Raw genomic sequence first — 13,444 nt, 5'->3', positions numbered from 1 at the left:
AAGTATTCAGTAAACTAATCAAGACACACCTGGAATGGGTGGAGTCACATCTCCACCTAATCAAAGGTCACACCATAATTGGGTGAGTCACATTTCCATGGAGAAAATCTAGTAGAAGATTTCCAACATACACATTGAATCAGGATTAAAAGAAACAGCTGCATCCACAAGATTCAGTCAGGATTAAGGCATGGCTTTTCTGGGGTACATGATACTTTCAAACTGGCACATCCATATAGTTACACACACACACATGTGTGTATGTGTTAGGATGAAACAGAAGGATAGGCCAATAGGTTGATGTATGTATGTATGTGTGCGTGTGTGTGTGTGTATCATGGTAAAACATTTAAGTTTATATTTAGGAAGGATTATCCTAAAACAAGAGGCTGATGCTATTTGTGGATTTTACTTAGTCTCTCCATAAGCCGTCTCAGAAGAGTGGCTAATAGTTTCCACAAATTTCTAGGGAAGGCAGTTGGAAACTTTCTTGCTTTGTCTTAGTGATTTTAGGGTCTGAAAGCCTTTACTTTCCAGATGTTTGGCTATTTATACAGGCTGAATCCTTACCTTGCTGTTTAACCCTGTTCAATCTGCTTTGAATTCTCTACTTGTTATAGAATGAGAAGAGAAATAACTCATCGGCATCTTTAAAAAATAATAATAGCCATCTGAATATAAGTCAATCTCATGACTAAAATGAACAAATTAGTACTGGAGTACAGATATACGACCAAATCCTTTCAGGTGGTCACTTGGTATAGAAATTAGTCCCATGGAAATTGTCAAGGGATTGTACCTGTTATTGAGTATTCCTTAGCTTTCTGTTTCTTTTGGAAAATGGATTTTTCTTAAACCATTGTTGCTGTTTTCAAACCTTGCTTTCAGAGAATACTTAGAATATACAGTTATAAAATGGATTTCTTTCCTATGAAGTTGCTTCTTCCTGTTTTTTTTAAAGTTATTAGATTTATCTTCATTAATATTTGGCCAAGGTATTTAAAACGTGCCCAATGCAGGGAATTCCTCTAGGACCTAGGCTGTGGACACTCACAAATGCTTTTTTTTGGGGGGGTGCACGGTTCAGGAATTGAACCCGGGTCTCCCTCATGGAAGGTGAGCATTCTACCACTGAACCACCCATGCACCCTCACAAATGCTTTTCAACAGTGTCAGTGATGGCAGATTTCCAAGAGTAGTCTTGATTTGTCAAAAACAGAGGCAGACAAAATGCTAGTGATAAGGCTTATTTGGGGACATAAAGTCCTGAGGCTAATTTTTTTTGTATGCATGTACACCTTTATAAGTAATAGTAGAATTTTATGGTATTGGGCCCAGAAGACCAAGGAAAAGCTAATTCCTACCTTGGACCACAGCTGTCCACTCCGCAAAGTTCCTGAGGAAGATTCAAACAAGATAAAATGGTAAAAAGACACAAAATAATACCTGTGAGACAGAGTGTTACCCTATTCAGAGAACTATGGTGAATCAGGCTGGATCTTATGGTTAAGAGAAGCCTATGGAACCCTATTCCTCTACCTAAATCTAGACTGAAATTTCAAGGCCTTACACACAGCTCACTACATTGTTACAGAAGAAAACAGATAAGCCTTATCAAGAAAAGAGAAGAAAGTACTAACCACAACCACATACTGGTATTTTAATACATAATGACCCTGACCTCTAATAAATGGGACCCAATCAGTGTCCTGAAATCTGGCCAGTCATATAATTATTCATTCCTCTTAGGGAGTAGTTTAGAGGGGTTAGGAGGAGTGGCAAGCAGTTTTCAGGTATATTATCTCTGTAATTTCTAGAATTCTACATGTACTGAATATGAAAGGAATTTCAAGGCATAATGAAAATATAATGAAAATCATCATGTAGCCAGCTAGGGGTGCTGTTTAGAAGAGTAGCTTTGTTTGGAGGAGACAAGGGCTGTAGAGTCAGAAAGATTGTGAAAGACAGTATAAGATATGCTAAGGATTTTGATGCTTAAAAATATCATGCTACAGCAGTATAGAGGATATGCTAGAAGAGAGGAGAGTCTAGGGACAGGAAATCTATTAGCTTTTGTAATAGTTCAAATGAAAAAAGAGGAAAGCCTAAACTAAGATAATAGGCATTGAGGTGAAGAGAGATGGATTCTAAATATATAAAATAGGTGAGGTGGCATCAAAATTTCATTATTAGTTATGGGAGAGAAGGAGGAATTAAAGATGACTCCCAAGATTTTTGATTTGACAATAGAGTAGAGAATGGTGCCACTAACTGAGAGAGGGAATACCAAAGGAAAAGCAAGTTTTACTGTATGGGTGCAGTATCAGGCTAGGGATGTTTTGTGCCATAGTTTCCATGTTAAGTTTGAGGTACTTCTGGGACATTTAAATAAAAGCTCTGTTAGAAATGCATATAAGCAATAATTTTATATTTCATTAAATATTTTCATGCTATTCCAGAAATAAAAGGCTTGTTCTACCTCTCTGCCTTCCCTGTGGGTATACTCTGTGGTCCTATCCTACTGAACCAGTCACCATTCTAAAAACATAGCATGGTCCTTCTCATCGCAGAACTTTTGTATGTGTTGTTCCATTGATCTCAAATGTACCCTTTTCTCTTTCTCTGTCAGAAGAGAGATGGAGAAACATTCTCTATATAATATTCTGATTGATTCTTATCAAATTATAACATGTAGAACAGCATAGAAATCATTGTACAGCTTGATGAAATTTCATAAACTAAATATACTTGTGTAACTAGCACCTAGACAAAAACAAAACAAAACGAAATGAAAAACCCAGAATATTGCCAACCTCTCAGAAGCCTCACCCCACTATTACCTTCAGTTACCACATCCCAAAGGAATCTATGATCCTGACTTATAGCATCATAGATTAGTCTTAGCTGTTTTTGAACTTTATATGAGTGGAATCCTAGTAAGTACTCATTGTGCCTAGTTTATTTTACTCAACATTGTGATTGTAAGATTCATTAATGTATGTAGCGGTGGTTTGTTCTTTCTTTCATTGGTGTGTAGTATTCCATTGTGTGGGTATACCATAATTTATTTATTCTTTCTAAGGTTGATGACTGTTGGATGGTATTCAGTATTTGGCTATTATGTATAATGCTGCTGTATATATTCATGTATATGATCTTTTGTAACAATATGCACACTTATTTCTGTTGGGTATATATAAAGGAGTAGAATTTCTGTCTTAGGTTAAGCTTATGTTCAACTTTAGTTGATACTGCCAAACAGATTTCCAAAGTAGATGTACTGATCCATTACCTTTCCTAATTCTATAAATACTCCATCATTTAAGTTTTTGGCAATTGAATAGCAAAGATGTCACAATATGTTTTGCAACAGAAAATATAAAGTTTATAAATACAGTATAATAGACAACTCAGTAGTGTGTAAGGTTGATATCTTCTAATGAGCATCTGGAATGCAAGGCTGAAGAGAAATTACTCAAAAAATATAATTAGTGGAGCATCAAGAGAATTAAAATGGTATACTACAAATGTTTAACAGAAAAGAAGACAGTAATGAAGGAACAAAAAGGGACATAAAACACAAAAAACAAATAGCAAAATGGCAGATGTGAGTCCCTTTTTATCAGTAATTGTATTAAATGTGAATGGATTAAAAACTCCAATCACAAGGAAGAGTTTGACAGAATGGATTTTAAAAACATGATCCAACTATGTACAGTTTACAAGGATAAACTTTATTTTTTTCTGTGATATAACCTCTTTTTTATTATTTTTATTTTTTTAAATACAGAAAAACCCCCAAATAAATGCAGACATTCCTATTTTGATCATTCCGGTCTACATATATAATCAGTAACTCACAATATCATCACATAGTTGCATATTCATCATCATGATCATTTCTTAGAACATTTGCATCAATTCAGAAAAAAGAAATAAAAAGACATCAGAAAAAGAAATAAAATGAAAACAGAAAAAATTATACATACCATACCCCTTACCCCTCCCTTTCATTGATCACTAGCATTTCAAACTAAATTTATTTTAACGTTAGTTCCCCCTATTATTTATTTTTATTCCATATGTTCTACTCGTCTGTTGAAATGGTAGATAAAAGGAGCATCAGACACAAGGTTTTCATGATCACACAGTCTCATTGTGAAAGCTATATTGTTATGCAATCATCATCAAGAAACATGGCTACTGAAACACAGCTCTACATTTTCAGGCACTTCTCTCCAGCCTCTCCAATGTAACTTAAATAAAAAGGTGGTATCTATTTAATTTGTGAGAATAACCTCCAGGATAACCTCTCAACTCTGTTTGGAATCTCTCAGCCATTGACACTGTCTCATTTCACTCTTCCCCCTTTTTGTTGAGAAGGTTTTCTCAATCCCTTGATGCTGAGTCTCTGCTCGGAATGAGTTGTTTTTCCCTTGCTGCTTTCAAGATTCTCTCTTTCAACATTTTGACTATGATATGTCCTGGTATTGATTTCCTTGAGGTTATCCCACTTGGAGTCTATTGAACTTCTTAGATGTATAGATTAATTTTTAAATAAAATTTTGGAAGGTTTTGGCCATTATTGTTTCAAATATTATTTCCATCCCCTTCTCTCTTTTTGGGGACTTCCATTATGTATATGTTGGCATGATTGATGTTATCCCACAAGTCTCTAATGCTCTGTTCATTTTTCTTCATTCTTTTTCCTTTATTTCTCAGATTTGATAATCTCAATTGACCTATGTTCACAATTGTTGATTTTTTCTTCTACCTGATTAGGTATGCTATTGAACCCCTATAGGGAGTTTTTCATTTGTTATTGTACTTTTCAACTTCAAAGATTCCATTTGATTCCTTTTTATGCTTTTTGTGTCTCTGCATTGTTATTCTCTACTCAATGAGACATCATTCCCATACTCTGTTTAAGTTATCTGTTTTTTGTATATTTAGTTATTTTCATACCCCCCAAAGAAACCCCATACTCATTAGCAGCCATTCCTTGTTCTCTTTCCCACCAATCTCTGGCAACCACTAATCTACTTTATTTCTATGTATTTACCTATCTGAACATTGTACGTAAATGGAAAAATTCAATATATAGCCTTTTTTTTCATTTTTTTTTTTTTTTTTTTTTTAAGAGAGAGGGAGGAAGGGAAGGAAAGACAGAGAGAAGGAAGGAAGGATGGAAGGAAGGAAGGGAGGAAGAAAGGGAAACATCTTTAAACATTTTCTTGTTTTATTGTATTTTGTTTGTTTGTTTGTTTTTTACATGGGCTGGGGCCGGGAATCGAACCGAGGTCCTCCGGCATGGCAGGCAAGCACTTTGCCCGCTGAGCCACCGCGGCCCGCCCTATATAGCCTTTTTTGTTTGTCTTTTTTTTGCATAGTATAATTTTCCAAGGTTCTTCCATGTTGTAGTACATATTAGAATTTCATTTTCTTTTATGGCTGAATCATGTTCCATTGTATGGACTCAGATATCTCTTTTAAGTGTGTTGACCAGTCTCTTGTTTGAGTGCTGTTGTTGGATTGGTGCCTTAGGCATGTGCAGTGTTAAACAATTGCTGCTGATATTTTTCTACTAACACTCTGGGGATAGGGCTTTTCCCATTGAGAGAGCTCTGAGTCAGGTAAAATAGTAAGTTTTTTGAGTAGGGATTTTCTAGGAAACTGCCAGGCAGGTCAAATTATGACAGTTCTGTTCTCAGTAGTAACATGAGGCTTTCTGAAGCACTCAAAACCTGCACTGTCCATTCTAGTGCCTGGTAGGATTTTGATTTCACATCTACCATGACTGTGAAGTAGCTGGTTTTCAGCTTCCTCTAGAGGGATGGGAACACATCAAGTTAACTTGCCACAGAACTCATTGTTCTTACTGACATTCAAACTTTTTCTTGAGTAAATGCTTCTTTGACTGTTCTAAATCTTTGATTAATATACATAATTCTGAAAACACTGATTTTGATAATTTTCCCAGTATTCTCATTTCTTTTAAGAAAGAGAATTTTAGAGGCCCTTACTCCACCTTTTCAGGAGTCCACCTCCTAGTAGACTTTTTAATGGTTATTTTTTTTCATTCTATTAATGTACTTAGATTTAGTCATTCAGTCCTCTTCTGATGGACATTTAGGTTGTTTCCAGAATTTTGCTTCCACAGAAAGTACTGCAGTGATATCTTCCTATATCTAATTTTGTACACTGATCATTTTTTTGAACATTTGCATTACTCCAGAAAAAGAAATAAGAAGAAAAAAGATAAAACTCATATAGACCATACCCACTACCCCTCTTTCTCATTGACCACTAGTATTTCCATCTACCCAATTTATTTTACTCTGTCCCCCCTATTATATATTTGTTTTTTGTCCCTATTTTTTTACACATCTGTCCATACCCTGGATAAAAGGAGCATCAGCCACAAAGTTTTCACACTCACACTGTCACAGTATAAAAGTTATATCTTTATACAGTCATCTTCAAGAATCAAGGCTATTGGAACACAGCTTAATAGTTTCAGGTACTTCCCTTCAGCCACTCTAATATACCATGAACTAAAAGGAATATCTATATAAAGCAGAAGAATAACCTCCATGATAAACACTTGACTCTATTTGAAATCTCTCAGTCACTGAAATTTTATTTTGTCTCCTTTCTCTCTTCCTCCTTTTCATCAAGAAGGTTTTTTCAATTCCTTGATGCTGGGTCCCAGCTCATCCTGGGATTTCTATCCTATGTTGTCAGGGAGATTTACACCCTGGGGGTCATGTCCCATATAGGAGGGAGAGCGGTGAGTTCTCCTGCTGAGTTGGCTTAGAGAGAGAGGCCACATCTGAGCAACAAAAGAGGCTCTCTGGGGGTGACTCTTAGGCCTAATTTTAAATATACTCAGCTTATCCTTTAGAGGAATGCTTCACAGGGGCAAACGCCAAGATCGAGGGTTCAGCCAATTGATTTGGTTGTCCCTCTTACATGTGATAATATCAGAAATTCTCTGAATGGGTAAGTTGAATATTTCCTCCTTTCTCCCAGGTACCCCAAGGGGATTTTGTAAATACTACTTTATTCGCTGCCCAAATTACTCTGGGATATATCAGGGCATCACACTAACCCAGACAAACCAACAAAATCTTATGCCTTATTCAAGTTTTCCATGTGCTTATGGTGTTCAGCTAAACTAACCAACTTGTTAATTTAACAAGTTAAATTAAGTAATGCACTACCCAAAATATAAATTTCGCACCAAATAAATATCTCTTCCTTTAGTCTCACAAAGAAGTTGATGTTTTAAAATATGGACGATATCATCCTTTACCCTGTATTCTGATTTACCTTAGACCCATCCAGATCAGCTTCATTCATATCTCTTGACGAAGTTTGATCACTTTTCAACTTTTTAAACTGCTCCTGTTAGGGCACTGCTGACTTCCGTAGCTTCAGACCTCTAAGTCTCAGGTGTCACATAATTACCCTAAGTACTGGGAATAATCAGGTTATAAATAAACAGCTCAATATACAGTTATACCTCCTGGATATGTGTGACTGCCATAAAAGCCTACAGTCTAGGACCCTTTACAATAGCCTCCAACCTATTAACCCATGTTCTCGAATTCAGTTCACTGAGTTTTTATATTTTACTTAGTCCATATGATTGTGGCATGATAATATTTGTCTTTGTTCCTGACATTTCATTCAACATACAGCTCTTAATAAGGTTCAGTCATCTAGTACCATGTCTCACAACTTGATTCCTTCTTGCAGCTTCTCAGTAGTCCATTGTGTGTATACACCATAGTTCCACCTTCCATTCCTAAGTTGTTGTATCCTTAGGCCACCTCCATCTATTGTGGATCACCCTGCCTCAATAAACATCAGTGTGCAAATGTCCATTCCTGTTCCCACACTCAGTTCCTCTAGGTATATACAGAGCAACATAGTTTCAGGATCATATGGCAAACCCACCCCTAGCCTACTGTGGAACTACCATTCTACCCTCTGAAGTGGCTGCACCTCTCATTTTCCTACCCACAGTGAAAAGGTACATCTCTTTCTCTGCATGTTCCCTAGCACTTGTTTCTCTCTGTTCATTTTTGAACAGTTTTATTCATACATCATGCAATCCAACCTAAGTGGACCATAATCTATATGAAGACATTTCCTTTTCTTCCACAAAGAATCCATACCCATTCCCCATGCCCCATGTCTTTTGACATTTAATTTTGGCATGCCTTTGTTGCATTCAGTGGAAGCATATTACAGTGTTACTGTTGACTATAGATCCTAGCTTGTATTGATTTTACTCTTCCCGTCTATTTATACCGTTTATTTTCAACACCCTGCAATATTGACATCCATTTTTTTCTCCCTCATGCAAAAACATTTTTTAATTTGTACATTTAATCACCATCATTGTCCACTATCTAGGCATTCCTAAATGATACCATCTCAGACTTTATCCTTTTATCTTTCCTTCTGGTTTCATACATGCCCCCAGCATATCTCCCTCAATCATACTCACATTCAACTTCATTCAGTGTACTTATATTATTATGCTACCATCAGGTAGTATTGTGCTGTTTCTGAATTTTTACAGTCAGTCCTTGTGGTAGTTAGATTCACTTGTCAACTTGGCCAGGTGAAGGCACCTAGTTCTGTTGCTGTCGTCTTGAGCCAATGGTGTGTGAACCTCATCTGTTGCTAATTACATCTGCAGTTGGCTAGGAGGCGTGCCTGCTGCAGTGAATGATGTTTGACTTAATTGACTGGTGCTTAAATGAGAGAGAGCACAACGTAGCACAGCCTAAGCAGCTCGGCATTCCTCATCTCAGCACTTGCAGCTCAGCCCAGGCCTTTGGAGATGCAGAAAGAAGTCACCCCAGGGAAAGTTGTTGGAACCCAGGGGCCTGGAGAGAAAGCCAGCAGAGACCATCCTGTGCCTTCCCACATAACAAAGAATTTCAGTGAAAAGTTAGCTGCCTTTCCTCTGAAGAACTAACAAAATAAATACCCTTTTCTTAAAAGCTGTTCTAGTTTGCTAGCTGCTGGTGAATGCAATATACCAGCCACAGAACAGCTTTTGAAAAGAGGAATTTAATAAGTTGCTAGTTTACAGTTCTAAGGCCGAGAAAATGTCCCAATTAAAACAAGTCTATAGAAATGTCCAATCAAAGGCATTCAGGAAAAGATACCTTTGTTCAAGAAGGCTGATGAAGTTCAGGGTTTCTCTCTCAGGTGGAAAGGCACATGGCAAGCACAGTCAGGGCTTCTCTCTCATCTGGAAGGGCACATGGCAAACACAGCATCATCTGCTAGCTTCTTCTCCTTAGCTTCCTGTTTCATGAAGCTCCCCAGGAGGCATTTTCCTTCTTCATCTCCAAAGGTCTCTGGCTGGTGGACTCTCTACTTCGTGATGCTGCAGCATTCTCTGCTATCTCTGAATCTCTTTCTCCAAAATGTTTCCTCTTTTATAGGACTCCAGTAAACCAATCAAGACCCACCCAAATGGGTGGAGACATGTCGTCACCTAATCCAATTTAACAACCACTCTTGACTAAATCACATCATCCAGGGAGATGATCCGATTACAGTTTCAAACATACAGTATTGAACAAGGATTATTTTACTTTTATGAAATGGGATTTTGATTAAAACATGGCTTCTCTAGGGGGCATACATCCTTTCAAACCAGCACAAAAGCCAATCCGTCTCTGGTGTGTTGCATTCCGGCAGCTAGCAAACTAAAACAGTCCTATTGCACAATATAAATTCCTTCAGCACCAATTGCCCAATCCCTACCCTATTTCTATCTCCTGATAACAATTTCATTCTCAAAGTTCACCCATTAATGTTCATATTAGTGAGACCATATGGTATTTGTCCTTTTGTTTCTGGCTAATTTCATTCACCATAATGTCCTTAAGGTTCATCCACGTTGTTATATGCTTCATGATTTTATTCTGTCTTAACAGCTGTATAATATTTCCACTGTATGTATACACCACAGGTTGTTGAGCCACTCTTCCATTGATAGACATTTAGGCTGTTTCCATCTCTTGGCAATTGTAAATAATGCTGCTATAAACATTGGTGTGCAAATGTCCATTTATGTCGTTCCCCCTCAGGCCCTCTGAATATATACCTGGTAATGGGATTACTGGATCATATGGCAATTCTATACGTAGCTTCCTGAGGAACTACCAAACTGCCTTCTAGAGTGGTTGTACCATTGTACACTTGTCATTTTCTGTTTTTTTTTTTATGATGGCCATTATCACTAGTGGGTATCAGATGATATCTCATTGTAGATTTGATTTACATTTCCCTAATAACTAATGAAGTTAAGCATCTTTTCATGTACCTTTTATCCACTTTTATTTCCTCTTCTGAGAAGTGTCTGTTCATGTCTTTTGCTCATTTTTTAATTGTGTTTTTGTCCTTTTGTTGTTGTGTTGAAGAATCTCTTTATATATTATGGACACTAATTCCTTTTCTGATATGTGGTTTCCAGGTATTTTCTCCCATTGCGTAGCTGCCTTTTTATTTTCTGAACAAAGTTCTTTAATGCAAGAAAAAAAAGTTTACTTTTAAGGTATTCCCATTTATCTATTTCTCTTTTGAATGCTCGTGCTTTGGGTGTAAGGTCTAGGAAACCACCTCCAATTACAAGATTTATAAGATATTTCCCTACATTTTCTTTGAAAAATTTTTATGGTCTTAGTTCTAGTGTTTAGATCTTTGATCCAATTGATTTTATTTTTGCATACAGTGTGAGATTTGAATCCTCTTTCATGCTTTTGCATATGGATGTCCAGTTCTCCAAGCACCATTCATTGGAGAGGTTGCTGTGCCCCAGGTGGTTTGGCTTGACCACATTATTAAGGATCAGTTGTCCATAAATGAGTGGGTCTATATCTGAACACTCTATTTGATTCCATTGGTCAGTGTAACTATATTTATGTCAGCACCGTGCCGTTTTCACCATTGTAGCTTCATAATATGCTTTATAGTCAGGCCATGTGAGACCTCCCACTTCATTTTTCATTGTCAAGATATTTTTAGCTATTCAGGGCACTCTTCCCTTCCAAATAAATTTGGTTATTGGTTTTACTGTTTCTGCAAAGTAAGGTTTTGTGATTTTATTTAGTATTGCATTGAATCTATAAATCAATTTGGGTAGACTTGACATCTTTATATTTAGTCTTCCAATCATGAATATGGTATGCCCTTCCATTTATTTAGGTCTTCTGTGACTTCTTAAAGCAAGTTATTGTAGTTTTCTGTGTATAGGTCTTTTGTCATTCTTAGTTAAATTTATTCCTAAATATTTTATTCTTTTGGTTGCTATTATAAATGGAATTTTTTTTCTTGATTTCTTCCTCAGATTGCTCATTACTAATGTGTAGAAACTCTTCTGATTTTTCAGCATTGGTCTTGTATCCTGCCACTTTGCTGTACTCATTTATTAGCTCTAGTAGCTTTGGTGTAGATTTTTTGGGATTTTCAACATATAATATCATATAATCTGCAAGCAATGAGTATTTTATTTCTTCCTTTCCAATTTGGATGCCTATTATTTCTTTTTCTTGTCTAATTGCTCTGGCTAGAACTTGAAGCACAATGTTGAATAACAGTGGTGACAGTGAGCATCCTTGTCATGCTCCTGATCTTAGAGGGAAAGCTTTCAGTTCCTCCATTGAGGATGATGTCAGCTGTGGGTTTTTTATATATTCCCTTTATCATTTTGAGGTAGTTCCCTTCTATTCCTATCCTTTGAAGTGTTTTCATTAAGAAAGAATGTTGAATTTTGTCGAATGCCTTTTTTTTGCATCAATCAAGACGATCATGTGATTTTTCTGCTTTCATTTGTGAATATGGTGTATTACATTAATTGCTTTTCTTATGTTTCCAGAGGTTTTGTCTCTAAGTATTTGTGGGTCCTCATTTAGCTTATCCAGGATAGACTCTGGGTTTCATCTCTTAGGTTAACATCCCCAAGCGTCTGTGTCTTTGTTTCATCTCTCTGCTCCCTGTGTCAAGTCTGACCTCTCTTTATGTTTTTGTCTTTTATTGTCTTCACACAGGGCTCCAGTAAAAGGATTAATATCTACCTTGGATGGGCAGGTGCACGTTTTCATGGAAACAACTTAATCAAGAGGTCCTTCCCACAATTGGGTTGGTCACATCTCCATGGAAACAACTTAATAAAAAAGATCCCATCCAACAGTATTGAATCAGAATTAATGAACATGGCTTTTTGGGGTTTCAGACCAGCAAAACATCTAATAATCTTCCTTCATTACTTATCTTTTAGAAATTTCTTGGCAGTTCTCACACACTTATTTTCCCAAATGAGTTTTAGAATTGGCTTGCCTAATAAGAACAATCCCATTAGCATTTTCATTGAGACTACATTTCATTTACAGATTATCATGGGGAGGACTTATATCTTTAAAGAATTGAGTCTTCTTACCCAAGAACAAGGTATGCCTTTCTATTTATTTAAGTTTTGTCTTATATTCTCTAACTTGCTTTTATAGGTCATGCTTATTTTTTTTTTAGGCTCATTCATGGGTTATTTTATTTATTGCATTGATAATGTGAATGAGATGTCTCTTTTCATAGTATTTTCTACCAGTTTTAGATATAGATCTTTATGTATATTAATTTTTTAACTAGCTGTAATCAATTCCATTCCTTTGGACAATAATTTGAGAGAAAATCTTTTTTTTTAAATTCCTCCTACTTTTATTTATTTATTTTTTAATTTTTTAATTTTTTTAAATACCAAAAAACACGTAACAAACGCAAACATTCCTATTTTGATCATTCCGTTCTACATGTATAATCAGTAATTCACAATATCATCACATAGTTGCATATTCATCATCATGATCATTTCTTGGAACATTTGCATCTATTCAGAAAAAGAAATAAAATGAAAACAGAAAAAAAAATTCATGCATACCATACCCCTTACCCCTCCTTTTCATTGATCACTAGCATTTCAAACTAAATTTATTGTAACATTTGTTCCCCCTATTATTTATTTTTATTACATATGTTCTACTTGTCTGTTGACAGGGTAGATAAAAGGAGCATCAGACACAAGGTATTCACAATCACATAGTCACATTGTGAAAGCTATATCATTATTCAGTCATCATTAAGAAACATGGCTACTGGAACACAGCTCTACATTTTCAGGCAGTTTCCTCCAGCCTCTCCATTACATCTTGAATAACAAGGTGATATCTACTTAATGCATATGAATAACCTCCAGGAAAACCTCTTGACTCTGTTTGAAATCTCTCAGCCATTGACATTTTGTCTCATTTCACTGTTCCCCCTTTTGTTCGAGAAGGTTTCTTAATCCCTTGATGCTGAGTCTCAGCTCATTCTAGGGTTTTTCTCAATCCCTTGATGCTGAATCTCAGCTCATTCTAGG

The 13,444-nt window shown here is 36.2% G+C and overlaps 1 protein-coding gene across 5 annotated transcripts in view; it reads left to right on the top strand.

The window, feature by feature from the left end:
* Window positions 1-13,444, top strand: part of KLF8 (KLF transcription factor 8) — a 267,384-nt gene that overhangs the window by 78,680 nt on the left and 175,260 nt on the right. For 2 of the 5 annotated variants that reach the window (XM_077145458.1, XM_077145457.1), the window contains exon 1: window positions 6,118-12,480. The exons of 2 other annotated variants lie outside the window; for them this stretch is intronic. In XM_077145458.1, the coding sequence (XP_077001573.1) occupies window positions 12,051-12,480 (430 nt within the window). In that variant the 5' untranslated portion in view covers window positions 6,118-12,050. Of the gene's footprint in view, window positions 1-6,117; window positions 12,481-13,444 lie in introns of those variants that run through there. One more of the 5 variants, XM_077145459.1, reaches the window with a different exon arrangement.

This window comes from Tamandua tetradactyla, chromosome X (assembly GCF_023851605.1).
Source record: "Tamandua tetradactyla isolate mTamTet1 chromosome X, mTamTet1.pri, whole genome shotgun sequence".
NCBI classification, from domain to species: domain Eukaryota; kingdom Metazoa; phylum Chordata; class Mammalia; order Pilosa; family Myrmecophagidae; genus Tamandua; species Tamandua tetradactyla.
The sequence above is the reverse complement of the archived record's forward strand: the minus strand, read 5'-3'. Positions and strand labels throughout refer to the sequence as shown.